Here is a 20,171-nt window from a genome sequence, read left to right as displayed (position 1 = left end):
GCAGGACCTAAGGAACATGTCAGTAGAAGATGAAATTCTTTGTTGTCACAAAACCCAAATGTTATTCTTATTTGAGCACACTATATGTATAAAAAAGGAAGTGGAATGCCAGAGTTGGTCAGGAATTTGGTAAGAAAAATCAGAACCTATGTTTAAAATACTCTCACTTGTTTCAAAAAGTCTCAGTTTGCATTTTTTAGACCCCAAAATGGCAAAGAGCTCCATTCTGCCAGGCCCAGAACAGGAGCTAGTGACTTTGCTCTTGCAAATATTCCCTGTATCACAGATCATCAAGTCTGTCAGCATCTCTGTTTTCCACAGCTTTGGTACCCTCCTGTGTATAAAAAGTCAAGGACACGAAAATGTCTTCTTTAGTGCAAATTTTCCTCCAGTGCCATGTGAGACAGAAATCTTTAGGGTTTTACAGACTGAATGATAACTAAGCTCCTACAGGAAACTCTTTAATCTTGTGTGTATCAAGAGATACCTGGTGCTCTCTCTCCAGATAAATTTTACAGCTGGAACTTTTGCTGCTGAGAATTCTGCACTCAGAATTCAGATACCCCCTGTCTTCACAGTTGTAGTGACATCCTTTTCCAGAGTAAAGACAGTTTAAGTGTTGATTTTAAAGAGAAGATCCTAGTTCTTGCCCTCCTGTGCTGAACTGCTTTGTGAATTTTTTGTATAATGTCTAGGAAAATGTATTTGTGCAATTTCATTTGTGTGAGTGTTAGAAATCCCCAAATCCAGCATAACCCTGAAGCCAGCCCTCTGGGCTTGAGGGGGAAGCAGAGCAGCAGAAGGATTTCCTCAGTTAGGAAAACTTTCTGACTGTGAGGAGATACCATTGCATCTTTTCTCAGGACATTTCAGACATTTCAGTTTAGTAAAGCTAAAGTTGCAATGTGCTGGCCATGGAATGAACAATGAGGGTCAGAACAGTTCCCTGCTGCCAGTGATGGCTGATCTTTCAGCAGGCTGGGAGCAGGTGAAATGATTATTTCACCAAAACTAGACCTTAATGCTCAGGGAAGGGAAACCCCAGGTAAGTACAAACCCTGTTTTTCCCATGTCTGTACCAGCAGATTTGTTCTTATTTCACTGTGCCCTTTAGCAAGTTCCTTGCCAGAGGACTTGGATTAGAGCACTATAGTTCCCTTAAACAGTTTGCAGCTGGAGGCTATGGAGGAGCAATTAGTCAGTTTTAAATAAATTACTTTGAAAGTTAAATTGTTCCTCATTGCAGTCCAAGTGCTGTTCTTTAAACACAGCAGTGGAGCTCTGCTTGTGGAGCTCTTTGAATCAGACAAGGAGCAAGTATTGCTTCATTAGATTAATATTTTAAACTTAGATATGTGCACTTGTAGATACTAGTATTTGTTGATGGAACTTGGATTGAGATGAAAAATTAATTGGCTTTAATTTCATTTGTAAATATCACTGGAGCTGCAAAATGCTCCTTTGCTTTTCATTTGCTCAGCTATATAAACTCTTCCTCAGGGACTGTTTAGTGATTGCAAGTCATCGATGTGCTGGAGAAAATGCCCATGCCTGGAAAATAATGTTCAGTTTGCAGTTGTGCTCAGGCCTGTTGCTCAAAGAAACAGAATTCTGAGCTTATTCCCTGGGTGTGCTCAGATGTGCAGAGTCAGTGACTGGAAGACTTGAGGTGCAGATCAGACACAATGCTACAGACCCTGAGATTTCCAGAATAAATGAAATTTCAGCAGAAATGTGACATGCCAGTCTCTTTCTTCTCACACAAAAGCCCTCAAGGTTCAGATTTTCACAGTCGAGGCTTCTTGGGTCATTTATCTGGCTTGTTTTATAAATGAGTGCCTTTTTTCTTTGTAGTCTGGAGAACGTTCAGTATCCCTACCAACTCTACATTGCTCCTTCCACCAGCAGCACAGAGAGACCCAGCCCAAACGGTCCCGACAGACCCTTTCAGTGTCCCACGTGCGGGGTGCGCTTCACTCGCATCCAGAACCTAAAACAACACATGCTTATCCACTCAGGTAAGAAACACCCCTGTTCCCCAAATTCCTGACTCTCAGCCTCGCTCTGCAGCAATTGGAATAATGCAGCTTTTTCACTCACCTGCCAAGTGCTTGAGAGTTCATTTCAGAAAGACTGGGTAGAGGTTTGTCTTGTTGAATGCTTGTTTTGATCCCTGACTGAGAGTTGTGCTTGTGGATGGTTAGTATTTGTGTGGACTGAAAAAACCTGATTGCCTGGAACTCATCAGGATAAGTAATTTTCCTGAAAAAGATCTGAGATGAAATAAAGTATACTTGGCCCATTTATTGCACTGAAGAAGTAGATTGAAATTCTTCCTCTGCCATATTGGAATTCTCTGCTGTGTTTCAGAGGAGACTTGCAGCCATAGGAAAATACTGTCTATCTATGTCCTTGCATTGAAGAAGGTTGTATGCCTTTGGATCTCAGACTTTTTGGAAGGACTGCAGGACAACTGAATTGGTTTGATTATCAATTTTAGCTCCTGCAGGTAGCACAGGCAGCCAAAGGTTTATGTGAATGCCTCCTCTGGGCTTTGGTCCCCAAATTCATTTTAGTTTCTAACCAAGCATGAACTCCCCAACATCTTTGCTATTGGTGTTTTCAAGACTTGTCAGCATTATGTGGTAACAACATTAACATTTGAGGGAATAAAGGGAATATTGAAGGGTTATTGCACTTGGGCACTAAGTCTCTTGGTTTAGCATCTCCTGGTTTGAGTCTGGCTCTTACCTGCACACAGAGGCTGAACCATTCTGGGACAGAGCAGCCACAGCTGACAAGGTTGCTCTGGTATTTTGTAATTTTTTCCCTGTCAACAATTATTTGTCGAATCTTTTCAAGCAAAATAACCAGATACGTGTTTAATACTTGAAAAAGCAAATTCTTTGGGCATATCAGGTCCAAAATGATCCTGAGCCTGTTAAAATCTGACAGCAAAGCATCTCTGGTCCACCTATCAACTGACACCCCTTGGGTAAAGTTGGGAGAGCTTTGAATAGCTGGTTTAGAATAATTAACATGCAAAAGAACTCTCAAAGCTTGTAAATGTTGAAAGTGTTTTCACATGAGTAAAATGGCTAAAGAGATTTCCCTCAATCTACCAGAGGAAATAGGTGCCCTTGGACAGTAGGAAGGCATGAAAAGTTTGAGCTCCACTAGACCATATTCCAGTTTATTAACTTGTTTTCACATGCTTAACAGGGCGTTTCAGTGTAACCTTAACTACAGCTTTCTCTGTCTAAAAGCCCTCAATTAAAAGTTCACCTCCTGCTTTGAAAGTAAGGAAAGCAGAGTGAAAGACTGGGGGAATTAACAGCCAGGGCTGATGCACATTCAGCCTTTTGAAAAAATCTTTTTTATTCCTTGACAGCCCTATTATGAATAGAGCTCCATATTCCAAATTCTTAGCCGCATGTTTAGATTTTCCCACTTTCTGGAGTTCAGACTTTTTATTAAATCCTAAGGTTTTGGTGTCTCAGACTTTTATCTTGTAATAGTTAGGTTTGTGTGATTACACACTCAGCCACTGCAACATGTTGCAGAGCTTGCATGTTTCAGGGTAAGAAATGAAAAATGAGCTAGGAACTGAATTTCTAAATTATACCAGAAAAAATGAGAGGCATGAAGCTCTACTGTCTTAGAAAGCTGTCTGTCATGCAAAGTTGCCGAAAATTCTTGTACAACAAGGTTCCCACGCAATATAAAGGCTCCTACTGCCCCTTTTATCACCACTCCTGCTGCATTACAGGGGCGGCCCTGTGCACACAGTCCCCTTGCCAGAACACTTCTCCGAGGCCAAAGGCAGCCAGAAAAAAACATTGCAATTAAGGGTAGGCTGATAATTGCATTGTTGGGAACCAGTCTGGCACAAGAATCTGCCGAGATCAAAGGAGTTCAAAGGCGCTGGAGATGACTGCAGCATCAGGTCCTTGTTGGCTGTGCCTGGGGATCTTTAATCCACGGGAGCTTGTGCTCTTTTAAACCGTGGGGAAGGAGCCTCGGGACAGGTCACAGCCATGAGATTTCCTGGAGCTTGTTACTGAGGGGGTGCAGCTCTGCTCTAATTGTTTCTGCCTTTTTAAAGTTAACAGCGAAGCTCTTCCTCCAGCAGGGCTTTGCTGTGACCACCTCCAGTGCTGTCCGTGTGCTGTAGCACTGTGGGAGGATTCTGCCCTGCCCTGTGCTCACACAAGGTGAACGTGTTTGCTCTCTCTTCCACAGGCATTAAACCCTTTCAGTGTGACCGCTGTGGGAAAAAGTTCACCCGAGCTTACTCGCTCAAGATGCATCGCCTGAAGCACGAAGGTAAACGCTGTTTCCGGTGCCAGATATGTAGTGCCACTTTCACTTCCTTCGGGGAATATAAACACCACATGCGGGTTTCCCGGCACATTATCCGCAAGCCTCGGATTTACGAGTGCAAAACATGCGGCGCCATGTTCACCAACTCTGGAAATTTAATCGTTCACCTGAGGAGCTTGAACCATGAAGCGTCAGAGCTAGCAAACTACTTCCAGAGCAGGTGAGGTGCACAGCAAAAACCTAACAGGGAAACTTGCTTTTTTCTTTTTTTTCTTTTTTTTTTTCTTTTTTTTCTTTTTTTTTTCCTTTTTCTTCTTTTTTTTCCTTTTTTCTTTTTTTCTTTTTTTTTTTCCTCTCCTTAGATCATCATTTCCTGCTTTCAGGGCAGCCTGCTGTGCCTCTCATCAGGTTGCCAGCTAATTCCAGTCAGATTGATTCCTGCTCCACTCTCTGTTGTATCTGATCTGTCTTACAGCATGGGAGCTGTATAGGAGGCTACTGAAGAATCCAGTGATATGCAGAGGCTGGTTCTGGCTTACTTAATTTCTCTTTTCAGTAGTACCTATGGCCAGGCCAATGGTGTGAAGCCATAGTGTTCTGTCTTACAGTATCTGTGATTTGATATTGATTTGCTTTTCAAAATCTTGTACATAGCCTGTTCACTTTCATAGGGCACAGACTTCCTACTTCATTTTAAGTGCTTGCTTAACACTGTGGAAAGATTGCATGACTCCAGACCTTCTCCTTTCTCATTTTCTAGATAACATTACTAAATGATTAGACTAATAGGTTTGGAAATAGTAAGGGCCACTTGGACATTTTTTATCAGGGCACAAAAGACTTGGCATATCTCACAAATGCACTGCTAAAGACTATTAAAATAGTTCTGAGGTATCAGATGAGCACTGTGTTCTCTCATTGATATAAATATAATTGTTGGAATTTGAGATAGAAAATACAAAAGTTGGATGAGAGAAATTGAAGACAGGAAGGTCTTCCAGCTCTTAAATCTGTAGAGAGAGTGGAGCTTGTTGTGTGTAAGTCATCTGCTTTCAGCAATGCAAAAGACGTGTTCTGAATGTTACAACATCACAATCCCACCCCTCCTGATTTCCAGACATTATTCTTCTTCCCATAAAAAACATTTGAGTATTTTGTTGTATTTGATGAACTCAGAAGTGACGTAGGACGAAAAAGATTGAAAAACAAAGCAGGAAAGCCAGTTGCTGTTCTTTCAGCAGAATATTGTTTAAAACTACAAGTGCTTCATATCTGTGGGCTTACACAGTTCTCGTTCTTGGCTCTTGTGCCAAAACTGGAGTGAAAACTCTGCAGGGTGATGCCCTGGTTGTGGTAAGCACTGCATTGTTGTCAGCAAATTAAAGTCATTAAAGGGTGTGATTTTTTGTTGCCTGTAGCCCTTCCTTCAGTCTGGTTTGACAAACACGAGGTTTAGCAGAGCTGGCTGTGAGTTTGTGTTGGAGCAGTGAATGCTTCTGTCATTTAAGGATTTCTTTTAACTGAGGCATTGCCAGGTGAACCAAAGCATGCAAACATGCATATATGTGATATATGTATATACTTGTCTCAAGTACAAACTTCATGTCTGGTGCTGAAAACTTGCAAAGAAATTTATTTCCATTATGTCCTCATGCTCTGAAAATACAACTGGAGCATTTGGTAGGTTTTCTTTGGATCCACTCCGGCCTCAGCTGTTAAGAGTGCATAGCAGAAGCATTGTCCGGAAAGGATTAAAAGGGGAAGGAAATGCAATTCCATACTTTTCTCAGGAGCATGATACGTGTCAGGATCACACCCCCACTGCAGCTGGCAGCTCCCTCTGCCTTCAGCTGCCTCACCTGGTGCCTCTGGTTCCAGCCTGCCCACTTGGAGGGAAGTCTTGCTGCTGCTCTGGGGGATGTTGTACCTCACACATGGCGAGGGCCACATTTTGCCAGTGCTGAACTCATTTTTGTTTCTATTTTTAAAGCCTGAGTGTTCCCTTTTTTTCAATGAGGTGTTCAGTGCCAACTGTGTTCCAGACATTAGCTTTCATTCTCATCAAGGTGATACCATCTAATAATAAGAAGTTGCTGTGTAGGAAATACGGATGTGAAATAGATGCCACTGAGTAAATTCTGTGTGTGTGGAAATGAGAACCAGGTTATGGTGCTTAGTGGAGTATGTCCGTGCCATGATCTTGGCCAGTGTGAAATGAGTACCTTTGTTCTCTGTCAATGCAGTGTGTAGATGTGTGATGGAGCTGATACCATGGTGTGAGAAATGACATTTCTCTTCTGTCCTTTACCCTCTTCCAGTGACTTCCTAGTACCGGACTACTTAAACCAGGAGCAAGAGGAGACCCTCGGGCAGTATGAGCTAGGGGAGCATGGCTTTGAAAGCAACTCTTCTGTCCAAATGCCTGTCATTTCACAGGTGTCGTCAACTCAGAATTGTGAAAGCACTTTCCCCTTGGGGTCTCTGGGTGGGTTGGCAGAGAAGGAAGAAGATGTGCCAGAGCAGCCAAAGACTAACACCACTGCTGAGGCAGCCGCGGGTGACCCTCCGAAACCGGAGCTGTCATCTATTACTATCGAATAATTCATGGTTTGGTTTCATTTTTGTTCTTTGGAAAGTGCCTGTGTTTGGTCCTGTACATTTTAATTTAATTTTTTTAAACGAAAAGTGGGGAGATTTTCCCCTTTTTACTTTGTAAGCTACGCTTTAAACTGAAAACTGCGACAGATGTTACATTATTTTTCATGACTGAATGATCACTTCTGTGAAAATATTTAAGACTGATTGCACAAAAAAAGATCTTGTCAGAACATCATGGAAGCTGGGATGTACTTGTAAAGAAGAGCAACTGATTCAGATCACTTTAACTATTCCTACTTCCACAGTTAGAGCAGCTCATTCAGTTTCTCTTGCTTCTGCAGGCCCTCTGCTTAAGGGAAAGAAATCAGAGGAAACCTTTTTCAAATGATAAACAAAAGGATGCATTGGAAACCGTGATTGAACAGTTTTGACTAGTTTTGAGTGGATGCTTTAATCTTCTGCATAAAGAAGTGACATTTCCTATATGTGCCTGCTGTTTTTCAAAGCCCTTACTGTGCCCTGTGCTTGGAAATGGTGAGCGGTTTTGAAAGGAACAGTCACACACTTCTTCAAAACACACGATCCCTGTCCAGCCCAGATGAATGCCAGGTATTCCTACTTCTTCTCTTCCAGTCCTTGTAGAAACTTCTTGATCAAATAGCCTAAACAGATCTGCCCAGCTGAGGCTAGGCATGGAAAGTCTAAAGGTACTCCAGGAACTGGGAATGATGGAAAAGTGTTTAGCCATGCAAGCCTGACAAATACCTCCTGACTGTACCTGTCTGTAGCTGGGGAACCACAAAGGAAAATGAAGGCTTTTCCCAAACTGAAATTCTTAAACCACAGCCAGATTATTTGCAGTTCTGATCATTGCCCCGTCGCATACACTCTGTATTTTTACTAATCTGAGAGCTAGCTAGAGGGAGTTTACAGATCGGAAAAAATAAGCTCTTTTGTGCATTATTGCACATTTTTTTTGTTTATACACATGTATGTATAGTTTCAGAGATTTTTACTAGCCTGTTTTGGATAAAACAAGCAATTTATTCTCTCTAAGGACAACTTTCCAACCAACAGGGGGTTGTTTACAAAAAGCCTATAGAGCAATGATGAATTGTTCCTGTTTCAAAACACTTTAAATCTTTGCCAACTCGGTTTATTAAAGGCCATTACTCCAGCTACACACACAGCTCAAGCAAGCAATAAACTGAAATATTTGCAATTTCATTTTTCCATATTTAGAAAAAGCTACAAATGGAGGGTGTGGGATTTTCAGAGCAGTGAGTCTTGTTTGGTCGAGGCTGTTTGGGCTCAAGTACTGCTTTGAAACCTAAATTAGGAAGTGCATTAGGAGATTTGTGATATTTCTTACAGCTTCTGAAGTTAACTCAGTGTTTGATGCCAAATGCCCACAGCCTACAGATGATGTGCTGAGTGAGTAGGTATTGCTTGATCTCAATATTCCATAGGCATGATATACTCCCTTAGTTTTGAGTCTTCTTTTCTGTAAATTTTTGTTTTCAGGCTGGGTTTGTTTTATGCAAACATGAGGAGGAAATGAAACCAACAGAGAAAGGTTGCTCCTGAAGAAACAGAAGACACAAAAGTCGTATTATATTGCACATCAATTTGTATTCCGTCAGCCTAGGCAGCTCTGATACTCTCTGAGACTGAGTTCTTTCTATTAATAGCCAGCTTTTGTAAGGCAAAACGTTTATTAACCTTTGGAAAGTGTTTAAAGGGTTTCAGTGACTTCAACAATTTTTCTCTTTTTAGGTTAAACCCACATATTTTAGTCAAATAGAGCAAAAACAGTTGGGATTTAAGTACTTCCCAAGTTGCTGGAATGAGGTTTCTCCACCAGATCCAAAGGGTGTTTTAGAAACATGCTGCAAAGAACTTCTGTGCTGCAATTCAGTCTTGATTATATCTACCTTTGTGAGGCTTCTTAAAAGGGCTTGAAGGAGAAATGCTTTTTCTGGGCTGCTGTACTGTGAAATAGCCCGGTGCCTGCTGATGAGCTGAATTCAGAGACCATTTCTCTTCCACTTCTGATTTCTCTGAGAAGCCAGTGAGACAAGACAATGCCTTTTGCTGAGCTTTATTCTGAACTAGAGGGCTACAACACTGAGCTCAAATCCAGCATTTTCTCTTTTTCCTGACGTGTTATACAGGTAAATGAGAGTCCTTTGTGATTCGTGTTCTGAAAAGTGCTTCACCCAAACCACATTTCCTGACTGCAGAGATGTAATAATCAAAGGTGGTTGGGTATGAGGTGGAGGACATAATCTGATCATTAGGATCTGATCATTTTCATCCCTGAAGTATTTTGCTAAAGAGTTCATTGGTGAGAAGGTACAAATACACCACAGACATATCTGGATATTGGATTTTTAAGACTTAAAATTTTGAGTCAGAAGGCAAATTGCTTTCAGAATACCAAAGAGAAAGGGGAAAGTTACAAAGACTTTATAGCTCTGATCTGTTCTTCCTTGAAAAGAAACAAGGATCATTAAGACCGAGGTACAAGGCAAGGCCTGGGGTTCATTATTCATTGCATTGTGTGTTACACATGATCTTTTCAGCCTCCTAATCTCTGGGTAACATCTTAATTTAGTTCTCAGTTTTCAGTCTGGTTCAACTGGAGGAAAAATAGAGTTCTTGGAGGAATTTTTTTGGTTGGTTTAGGGTTGGGTTTACTTGTTAATTTTCCTGTCTGTAATTGTTTCTTGTTAATATCTCTTTTCTCCATAAAAATGAATACAGTTTAAATGCAAACACCATTTTATTTCTCCTCTCTAACTTGTTGGAACTGTTCAGTTCTTCGAAATGCTGGTGTTCTTCACAAGAGCGATGTGAAAACACAGGACATCTTAAAACAATTTATGTTGCTAATGTGCTTGGATTCCAAACAGAGCAAGAGAGATAACTAAAATAGAAAAAACTTGCCTTAAACTACACTTGGGATTAAGCCTAAAGCATAAATTTCTTTCAGTACCTTATCAGAGGGTTTTGAATTCTGGGCTGCATTTTCTTATTTCTTCTTTGTTGGTTTTTTTTTTCCTCCCCCCACAAAAAATACATTATTTAGTATGCATTTCTGTGTCTGCTTGCCAAGGGTCAGGGTGGATGTGGTTCAACCCTCCTGCTCCGAGCAGAGTGAGCCCAAGTGGTGTTTCCCACAGCTGGAGTTCAGTTGTCAGGCTCGCAGAGACCACGGTCAAGTCTCTCATACTGAGAGATCAGTAGACTCGGTTATTGAAAATGGTTCTGGGTTCACATGGATTCTGAGTCTAAAAGATGTGAATTTAAACTTTTTAAAAAAGTAATAGCTGCCAATGCAGTCAAATATATTTTATAAGACTATGATCCCTATATGTCCCCTGCGGGATGAAATTTTATTGTTTTTAAGCTATGGTTTAAGGTTTTTATATGAGGGCTTCAGGCACTTCTTGGTCGCTGGTTCCACCCTGCAGCCCAGGGTGTGGCAGCGCTGAGGTGAGTGCTGGTCTCTCTCTGAGACAAACCAGGAAGCATTTTATATGCAAATCCAACGGGAGCTTTGTGCACCCTGCAGGGATGAGAGAATTCAGATGGAGGAGCACCTGCTGCTCCTGCATCCATTGCAACTTCCACACCATCAGGATATGGAAAATAGCTGATTTTCATTCAGGCCGGTTACGTTCGAGTTTTGCTCACAAGGTGAAATCCTGTTTTGGAGGGTTCTCATCTCCAACTGTAGGCATAATAAATCCCATAGCATCGTGATGGCAGGTAAGAGGGTTCAAGGCCAGACAGTACCTCAGCCACATCAGAGGTACCTGGTAAATAGAGTGGGTTCCAAGTATTTGAGGAAATGTACCATAAAAGAAACAAATGTGAATTTTTTTAGTGCAACAGTACTTACTGCTCTGGATTTCGTTCACTCCGTGTGTGCTAGCGCAGTAACTCCGTGTCCCACAGGTCTCAGCTACAAATCTGGTTGCACTAAAAAAAAAAAAAAAAAAAAGTGGAATCTGGTGCTGCCAGCCTGTGTGGCAACTGTACCTACAGTCTTCCTGAGGGTTGCTGAAGTCCCCAGAAGAGGGATTTTGTTTCACCATTCATTTAGCTGATGCATGCTTTCGATATTCTGACCTGTAACCCTGGCTACACCGAGTCCTTGGACAGCTTCCTTGCTCTGTTCCTGCAGTGCCTTCACTCGAGGTGCTGCCCCATGGTGAAACCCTGAAGAGGGAAAAGTGGAAGCTGGAGGGGAAAAAAAATGTGAATTAAATTATTGTTGGGCTTCTTTGTGCATTTTAGTAACAGTGAAACCCCCTTAACTGTGCCAGTCTTCAGTCACCAGCCGTATATCCAGTCATCATCTCATCCACAGTACAGCTTCTCTTGTTGATGCTGGCCACAGCTAGATTACTTGGCATGTTTATTGACCTAACAGAATTGGTTTTGGGTTTTGGTTTTGTTTTTTAATGTATACGATGTTTAAATACACTTCACATTTTATATAATACTATCTGGCTATTAGTATTTTTCAGGAACCATAGTTCTTGGTGGCTATATATATTTTTGTGACTTTTTTTGTAAACTAAGTGCCGTTTCAACGTTACAATCATTTTTAGAGTTATTGTAATCAATGTGAATATCATGTTTTTTCAAATCTGTTCTGAGCCTGTAGTGTTTGCTTTGTGATCATACGTGTAATGTATATATTCTGTATAGTTACATTGTATTGAAATACTAGCTTGTTTGATATAAGAAAAGTATGTATTGGGTACCTTTTTGCTAGCCTGGTTGTTTAATCTTTAAAAAAAAAGTTCCAAAATAAAAAAAAAAAATCTCCAAACTGGTCCCATTATAGGTCAAAATTAAGGGGGGAGAAAAACTAGTTTTGAGTGTCTTTGGATAGAAATATGAAGCTAAGATTTTTCATTAAAATATTAATGTTTTATGGAGTATATCTTTGCTTTGTGTCGTTATTTAACTCTGCCAGTGTTTGCCTTGCAGTACAACAGAGTAACTTGGACCTTCAGTGAGAAGGTGCAACTCTGTCCCTTGAGCTATATTTTCTTAGAGCTTTGCTTATAACTAGTCCCAAAATAGCTGATATGAGGAGAACTTGCTGGTGCTGAAGCTGTCACTGGGAGAAAGGTAGTTTAAAACAAAATGAACATTAATAAATGGTTGGAGAAGTTACATGAGTAAAGAGTACTAAGAATAAAGTACACATTTCTGTTTCATTTTCCTTTGTATATTAGATTGCCTTCTGTTCATGTTCTCTTTAGACCTCATTCTGCAAATTGGTGGGGCCAGCTTTCCACGGGGTGATGTTGATGGAAAGCCAAGGGGGAGCCTAATCAAATTAGCCAAAGCAGAAGGTGTTTAAAAAGTACAGTAGGCAGTCGTCGTAGTGGCAGCTGGGAGCTTCAAAGTAGTGGTGAAACAGCCCAGAGTGTGGGACTTAAAATCCAGCTCTGCTGTTTCTGCAGCCCGTGCAATCAAAATCACTTTCCTCCTACAGACCCACCCGTGTGAGTGAGCTGCAATCCCGGCTGGATCTGCACATAACTTGGGAGAATGGCAGGTTGGTAAGTGCTGGGCTGAGGAGGTAACTCTGCCCTACCCCAGCTCAGTAACAAGCAGGCTGGGGTGATTTATACACCAGCTGCCAAACTGTGTTCAGTGTCTGACACGGGAGTGAGACACGAAATGGAAAAGCACTCCCTGGTGCAGAGTAGCTGGAGCCACCATGAACCGTGGCTAGGGCTTGAGAGTTTTTAAATCCCAAGTTCTCCTTTCACTGAGGAGCATGAATAGGGACAGGTGTCTGAACCAAGAACATAATTGGAAGAGGGAGTTCATCTGGTTAGGGCCCTGGAGAGCATGCAGTATGACAGAGGCTTGGGTCTCCCATGAAAGCAAAAATTTTGGTTCTTTGAAGCCAGGTCCCATTTGGAGTCTGCAGTAAATTCTGGCTGAATACAAAGGCACACACAGCACCCCAGAGCTGGGCAGGCACCCCTGGGTGGATGGGGGAGCTGTGAACTCACCCACAGCACCCCAGAGCTGGGCAGGCACCCCTGGGTGGATGGTGGAGCTGTCAATTCACACACAGCACCCCAGAGCTGGCCAGGCACCCCTGGGTGGATGGGGGAGCTGTGAATTCACACACAGCACCCCAGAGCTGGGCAGGCACCCCTGGGTGGATGGTGGAGCTGTCAATTCACACACAGCACCCCAGAGCTGGCCAGGCACCCCTGGGTGGATGGTGGAGCTGTGAACTCACCCACAGCACCCCAGAGCTGGGCAGGCACCCCTGGGTGGATGGTGGAGCTGTCAATTCACACACAGCACCCCAGAGCTGGCCAGGCACCCCTGGGTGGATGGTGGAGCTGTGAATTCACACACAGCACCCCAGAGCTGGGCAGGCACCCCTGGGTGGATGGTGGAGCTGTGAATTCACACACAGCACCCCAGAGCTGGCCAGGCACCCCTGGGTGGATGGTGGAGCTGTGAATTCACACACAGCACCCCAGAGCTGGCCAGGCACCCCTGGGTGGATGGTGGAGCTGTGAACTCACCCACAGCACCCCAGAGCTGGGCAGGCACCCCTGGGTGGATGGTGGAGCTGTCAATTCACACACAGCACCCCAGAGCTGGCCAGGCACCCCTGGGTGGATGGGGGAGCTGTGAACTCACCCACAGCACCCCAGAGCTGGGCAGGCACCCCTGGGTGGATGGTGGAGCTGTGAACTCACCCACAGCACCCCAGAGCTGGGCAGGCACCCCTGGGTGGATGGTGGAGCTGTCAATTCACACACAGCACCCCAGAGCTGGCCAGGCACCCCTGGGTGGATGGGGGAGCTGTGAATTCACACACAGCACCCCAGAGCTGGGCAGGCACCCCTGGGTGGATGGTGGAGCTGTCAATTCACACACAGCACCCCAGAGCTGGCCAGGCACCCCTGGGTGGATGGTGGAGCTGTGAACTCACCCACAGCACCCCAGAGCTGGGCAGGCACCCCTGGGTGGATGGTGGAGCTGTGAACTCACCCACAGCACCCCAGAGCTGGGCAGGCACCCCTGGGTGGATGGTGGAGCTGTGAATTCACACACAGCACCCCAGAGCTGGGCAGGCACCCCTGGGTGGATGGTGGAGCTGTGAATTCACACACAGCACCCCAGAGCTGGGCAGGCACCCCTGGGTGGATGGTGGAGCTGTGAACTCACACACAGCACCCCAGAGCTGGGCAGGCACCCCTGGGTGGATGGCGAGGCCTGGGCTGGTGACTGGAGCAGATTTTTCCAAAGCATGACCATATGTTTCGTGTGAAACATCTTTTAGGCACCCTTAACAAAGCAAGTGCACACTATTGAAGCTTTTTGTGTGGCTTTTTTAAAGCACTCAGCATTTTATTCCTGACAGTAATGAAGGATTATTTCTTTTGCTTAGAGGAGAGCCTCTGAGCTAAGACCAAACTCAGCTAATGAGAATGTGGCAGAGCAGGGACAGGAGTTCTCCCAGGGCTGACTGCACCACTCCTACCCAGGGGATATCCCCAGGAAAACGAAGCTGCTGAGAGAAACCTGGCTTGGGTTATGCATAAAGTGCTTTCCATAAGCTGCACCTCCAGAGTAGTGAGGTAACTTCACCACTGTGAGAGCCGAGGTTGCTGTGAGACCTGAGCATGCAGAGCAAGGGAGGTGTGTCCATGGCAGAGCCTTTCTTACAGCCCAGAGATTGGGGTGCAGGCCTTGTGGAGTTTGGGGTCTGTTAACAGTTTTTCAGAGCACACAAGCATGCTTGAATACCAGATTCATCCCTGGATGTGTTTAAAAAAAGACTGGATGTGGCACTCGGTGCCATGGTTTAGTTGAGGTGTCAGGGAACAGGTTGGACTTGATGATCTTGAGGGTCTCTTCCAACCTTGTGATTCTGTGATTCAGATTCACTGAGAGTAGCCCTGATTTCCTTAGCTGCCTTTCACAAATCCTTGAGAAATAGGCCACAAACACCAGAGTGAGATCTGTGTGTTTGAAAACCACTCTAAGGGCTTGAGTTAATTGCCTTTGAGCATGAGCTGCCTTTGTCTCAGTCACAAGGTCTCAGCTGAAGATAAGAGAGCAACTCACAGGGCATCTATTTGTGTATCTCACTTGAACCTTTACCTCACTGTTGAAGTTTGAACTCCTCTATCCAAATTATGAAGTTAATGAATTAAATGTAACTGTGTTGAGTAGCTGTGCCCTGGCTTGGACACACACCCCTCTCATTTCAAACACCACTGGATTCCTATGGGAGTGTCTTTAAGAATGCATCTGGCTAAACTACATTCCCAGTCTCCCCTATGCCTCCCTAGGTGCTTGAAATCTGTGCTTTGCAAAGCTCCCAGCACTCAGAAGGTGACAGTTTCTTCTCACTGAGTGCTGCCTGTTCCCCTGAACAGCAGCAATCCATGTGTGCTCATCCAGAAGGAATTTTGAGCAGTGACCATGTGGAAACATCAGTTGACCAGCTCCTTCCTTGCTGCTTCCCCACAGGAACAGCTGGTACTGCTGTCCCTTGGGTAATGCTCAGATGAAATGGGTTACAAGCTCAGACCTCCAGCAAGAAGCTTCCTTTGCTCTGGTTTAGCCCTTACAAGCTTCTCTTGATTTTGGAGTGGAAATGAGAGATGTGGTTTCCTGCCATCCCATGCCCATCTCTAAACAAACTTCTCCTCCCCAGGGAGGCACGACTTACAGACAAGATACTGTAAGAAGCAGATATATTTTCTGGTCTTGAAGGGTTTTTTTTTTTTAGGAGGGAGTGAGCATTGATACTTCATTATATTGGTACTTCAGTATATTTTTCTCTTTCACTTTTTCTCTTCGTAGAATTTGGCGTTGTCTAGACTTTTTTTAAAGAAAAAACAATGTCAGCTACAAACAGATTGCTTTTAAGTATGAAGGAACATAACTGGAGTAAGTATTGGGTACAATTCACTGATGTCAAAATAAAGTCCTTAATTATTTGTTGGCTTGATGCATTTCTGTCTGCAGTGCAGAATGGCTTTCAGACTACCTTGGGCCCAAGAGATCTGGGAGTATGGCCCTGGCATTTGTGCCTTTAGCAAGACAGAAAATGAGTGGTAAAATGGATCATTTAAATTCTCTGGGGGCAGGGAGGAGCCTCCCTCCCAGGCGAGCACACCCCTGGGTCAAAGGGGATGATCAGGAGCGCTCAGGAGGAGCAAGGACAGCGAGAGGAGTTTGGAGGAGCTGACTCTCAATTCCAGGAGCAATTCTGTGTGTTTGGGTGAAGAGACACACACAAGGAGAAATGATCCCATGGGGTTTGATACTCCATCATTGCATGGAAACAGTCCATTGGTTTTGGAAGAGCAAGGTAAATTACAATTCCAGCCACTGAAGCATTTAAATAGTCTGCCTTGCCAGAAATTTAAATTGCTCCTTAAGAGCAAACCCATTTTGTGAACTTTACTTTTGCCAGTAGCTTCTCTGACTCAGCAGAGTTTATTTTATAGCCTGTGTATTAGCGGGGTGCACAGAACTTTTTGGAGAGTTTCTGTGCATAAACAGACCCTTGCACTGTGTAAAACAAAACTGGAGAGAAAAGACACCAAAGCACAAGACTAATAGACAACAGAGCTTAGAAAACCAAAACATCTCTCCAGGGTAGGACTTCGTCTTCCCACCATTTAAACGAGAAAAATAACAAAAATCCTAACAAAACCTTTTATATAACTTCAGTGTTGCAGTGATCAGTTTCAGGGTTGACGTGACAGCAATTACAAACAACAGTTATGCAACTGCCTCGTTGATGGAATTGAAATTAATACAGAGAAAGGAAGGAGCCAGACAAAAAGAAGTGGCTTTGGGTTGAATTGTTATGCTTGAAAGAAATAAAGAAATGCTCAGGTCAGCCTCTTTGGAGAAAGAGAGCATAAGCCCAGGCTGAAAAATCTCCTTGAAGAATGCACAGAGTGAATTGCTCTTAAAAATTCTCTTTGTGTTAGAGGCAAAATTGTGTTTCCCTTCTAAGGTTTACAGCTCGTGTTTTTTAAATCTGACTAGCTAGTTGAATATTTTAATTTTGCTCACGTTCCTTTAAGTCTCCTTTTTAAAAAGCATTTAGCAGAGTATCACTGGGTATTGTGATTGTGGCTGATTCACAGCACCGGGGGAGAACCCACGCTCACGTGGGCACCCACATCATCCCCTCCACTCTCCATCTGGATGTTTGAGTGGAGCTGCAGGCAGCATCTGGCATCCCAGGCAGGAATGAATCCTTAGGGTGAATATTGTTTGAGAGGGCTTGGATTCATGGAAAGAAAACCTGGGAAAATCCTGAGTCTAACTGGAAAATCCTGAGTCAGAGCTCTGGCTGCATTGACAGGAGCTGTTCCTGGCTCATTCCCTGAGATGTCTCTGGTGAGGCAGGGTGCAATTGCTGTTCATACAGCAATGGGATTGTGCAGACATGAGCCAGACTCCTGGAATTCGTTTGCCATTCAGAGGTAGGTGTATCAAACCATGCCAGGGTGGGTCTCTTATTGAAGAAACACTGCAGACTTTCTGTTTCTCCAGGACTGGTCCAGGGCAAGGTTCCCTGCCCAGGGCAGGGTGTTAGAACCAATGATCTTAAAGATCTCTTCCGACCCAAACCACTCTGTGATTCTATGAATTTCTCCTGTTGATTCAAGGAATAAACACCAAGGGAGACACGGGGGATAGGAATTAAACCTGTTGTTTCTTTACTCCTCCTCACCTTTTTCACCCTGAGTAGCAGGAAGCAGAAGAGTCCTGAGCTTTTTGCTTCCAGAGGGAGAGGAGGAGCAGATTTTGGAAGGCCCTACAGGAGATGGGTTTGCTACACATCCCACTGCCACGTGCTGGTTAGTGTGAGTCACCCCGGGAATTCACTGCCCTGCACAGAACAGGTGCAGTCAGGATGAAAACACTGCAGGATGGAAAACACCGACTATGCATACATGCCAGGAGCTTTTGTGCTGATTCCCTACCAGCCTTGCCATAAGTAGGTGTTGGACATGTGGCTTCATCCCCAGCAGCCTGTCCTAGATTGCAAGGCAAGCTGTATTCTATTTGCCATCTGTTGGAGGTGGGGCAGTTTTCTGTTAATTGGGCAGTTTGCTTTATCTCTTCCACAAACCAGTCCTCCCCCCGGGGAGACATCTGCTGTTAATGGCCACTGAATGTCACTCCATGGCTGGTAAAAGTTACAGCATCCCAGTGTGAGATGGGAGGAGCCAAGCATTCCTACCTGGATAGAATCTGGATTTTGGGGACACCAGACTCAGCCTTTCCACTGGGTCCCCAGAGGAACAGCTGGGGTTTTCCACTGGACCCTCAGAGGAAGACTACACCCTTCTACAGGATCACTGCTCCACCAGAACCACATCTGCCACTCCAGGAGGACTGCAGCCACTCCAGTTTGGACTGCTACCAACACGCTGGCAAAGGGGTGTCAGGTTGTATTCTGACTCTGTCCGTGGTTTTTCTTTTGAATTATTGCATGGATTTTGGTGGTTTTTTTTTTTTCTTTTCCTAATAAATTGTATTTCTGACTTGGAGTCTCTCACTGGTTTTGCTTTCAAACCAGAACACAGCCTCATTGCTCAGGAGAAAAGCTGATCTCCATAAACGCCTTGGCTGTTGAGTTCCCAAAGGCCACTTGTTCACACCTGTGTTTCTATGTGGGCCAGGAACTGAGCATTGCATGTGGCCTTGGCTGTTCAGTGGCATCAAAAGTCCAGTTTCTGTTGTTCTCCCTTGCCTTTCCTGCTTTCCTCCTCCTGCCCGTTGCTGTGGGTTCTAAGGGAACAAGGAAAAAGTGAAAGCTCGCGTGGCCTCTGACATCCTCCACGCCAGAAATAAAGCCCTGGGAGGTTAAATCTGATGATTTGCCTAGAATTCCCCTCTGGAGACATGGAAAGGTTAGAGGAGCTTGATCTGTAGTGTGGCTGGGCAGCTGTGATGGGTGCTTTGTCACAGTCCACAGCAATCAAGCTAACACAAACCAGAGCCTTCCCCATAGCTTTATGGAACCCTTTAAAAAGTGATGGATGTTCTGCAGCAGGAGAGGAAGGGGAATCAGTAGGTGAGGTCAAACTGCAGAACACGATAACCAGGGCAATTAATACCACTTAATGGGAAACTGCAAGCTCTTGGCTCCTCAGATATTAGAGTTTATAATCCAGGCCAGGTTGCCTTTGAAGTACAGCTCTCATCAAGGGAGGCCGGGGAGCCTGGCTGCAATAAAACCATTCCATGGAGATGATCCTTGTCGCTGTCTGCCATGTCTTAAGTAGCTTTTGGCTACTGGCTTTGGCCCTCTTTGCCTCAGCACTGTAGGAGCTGGGCAGCTTTGGGGAGGGAATGGGACCCCTTTCTCTGGAGAGCTGAACTCGGGGGGCAATGGGGCCTTTTCCCCATCAGTTGCTGTTTATGCAAATTCCCTTAATCAGCTGCAGAGCTGTAAGTGGGCACGAAGTGGTTTTGTCTGTGTTGCTGGCGATGGTGCCAGAAAGCCTGCAGCCTGAATCCCCATCTCAGAGTGGATCTGCAGGACCCGTGTTCTGAGAAAGTCTCTCTTTTGTGTGCTGGCCAGCACGGAGCTCTGAGATGGATGCTGGGAGGGACAAAGGCTCTAACAGCACTGACCAGGGCACATTTCCCTCTCCTGCAGCACCTTGGATGTTTTGATCCCTTGATTAACCTGGGGCATTCCATTTCCCAGGTACCTGCTGGTAGCTCAAGCAGCTGCTTTCATGTGTTCTTACCTAAAGCCAGAGGGAGGAATCAAACCTCTGCAGGAAGAGGGAAAAAATCAAACCACAGCAGGAGAAACCAAAGAGAAAGAGGCAATTCCTGCTGAACAAGTGTCACTAGGATATAAAACCCAGCCTCCTCCTGTCCTTGCCCTCTAGATCTGTGCAGGGCCGTGGGTGTAAGTCTGGCCTTCCTCTTCTTGCTTTGTGCTGTTTTCTGTGACAGAGTGCAGCCACATCATTCCAGGGTTTCCTGTGTTCTGAAATTGGCACAGAAGAGGAGGAACTGAGGTTCTCATGTCCCTGATATTTTTTACACAACTGCATAAAATTCATTCCTGTGTTGATTTTGGTTTCTTTTGTCAGGGGTGTCAAGCACAATCACTTTGCTCATTAAAACTAACTTTATTTTTAAATTCCTGAAGGGAGACAGAGGGAAAGAAGAAGTGGAGTTTTAGT

The 20,171-nt window shown here is 44.4% G+C and overlaps 2 protein-coding genes across 3 annotated transcripts in view; both read left to right on the top strand.

Moving 5' to 3' along the window:
- Positions 1-11,879, top strand: part of ZBTB44 (zinc finger and BTB domain containing 44) — a 37,299-nt gene extending 25,420 nt beyond the window's left edge. Inside the window, exons 4-6 of one of the 2 annotated variants that reach the window (XM_068172171.1) lie at positions 1,855-2,018; positions 4,243-4,543; positions 6,642-11,879. In XM_068172171.1, coding sequence (XP_068028272.1) covers positions 1,855-2,018; positions 4,243-4,543; positions 6,642-6,924 — 748 coding nt within the window. In that variant the 3' untranslated portion in view covers positions 6,925-11,879. The remainder of the gene's footprint in view (positions 1-1,854; positions 2,019-4,242; positions 4,544-6,641) is intronic. The other variant, XM_068172172.1, reaches the window with a different exon arrangement.
- The window catches only part of FEZ1 (fasciculation and elongation protein zeta 1), a 431,041-nt gene that overhangs the window by 351,891 nt on the left and 58,979 nt on the right, over positions 1-20,171 (top strand). The window lies entirely within an intron of this gene.

This window comes from Anomalospiza imberbis, chromosome 24, assembly GCF_031753505.1.
Source record: "Anomalospiza imberbis isolate Cuckoo-Finch-1a 21T00152 chromosome 24, ASM3175350v1, whole genome shotgun sequence".
Taxonomy (NCBI): domain Eukaryota; kingdom Metazoa; phylum Chordata; class Aves; order Passeriformes; family Viduidae; genus Anomalospiza; species Anomalospiza imberbis.
The sequence above is the reverse complement of the archived record's forward strand: the minus strand, read 5'-3'. Positions and strand labels throughout refer to the sequence as shown.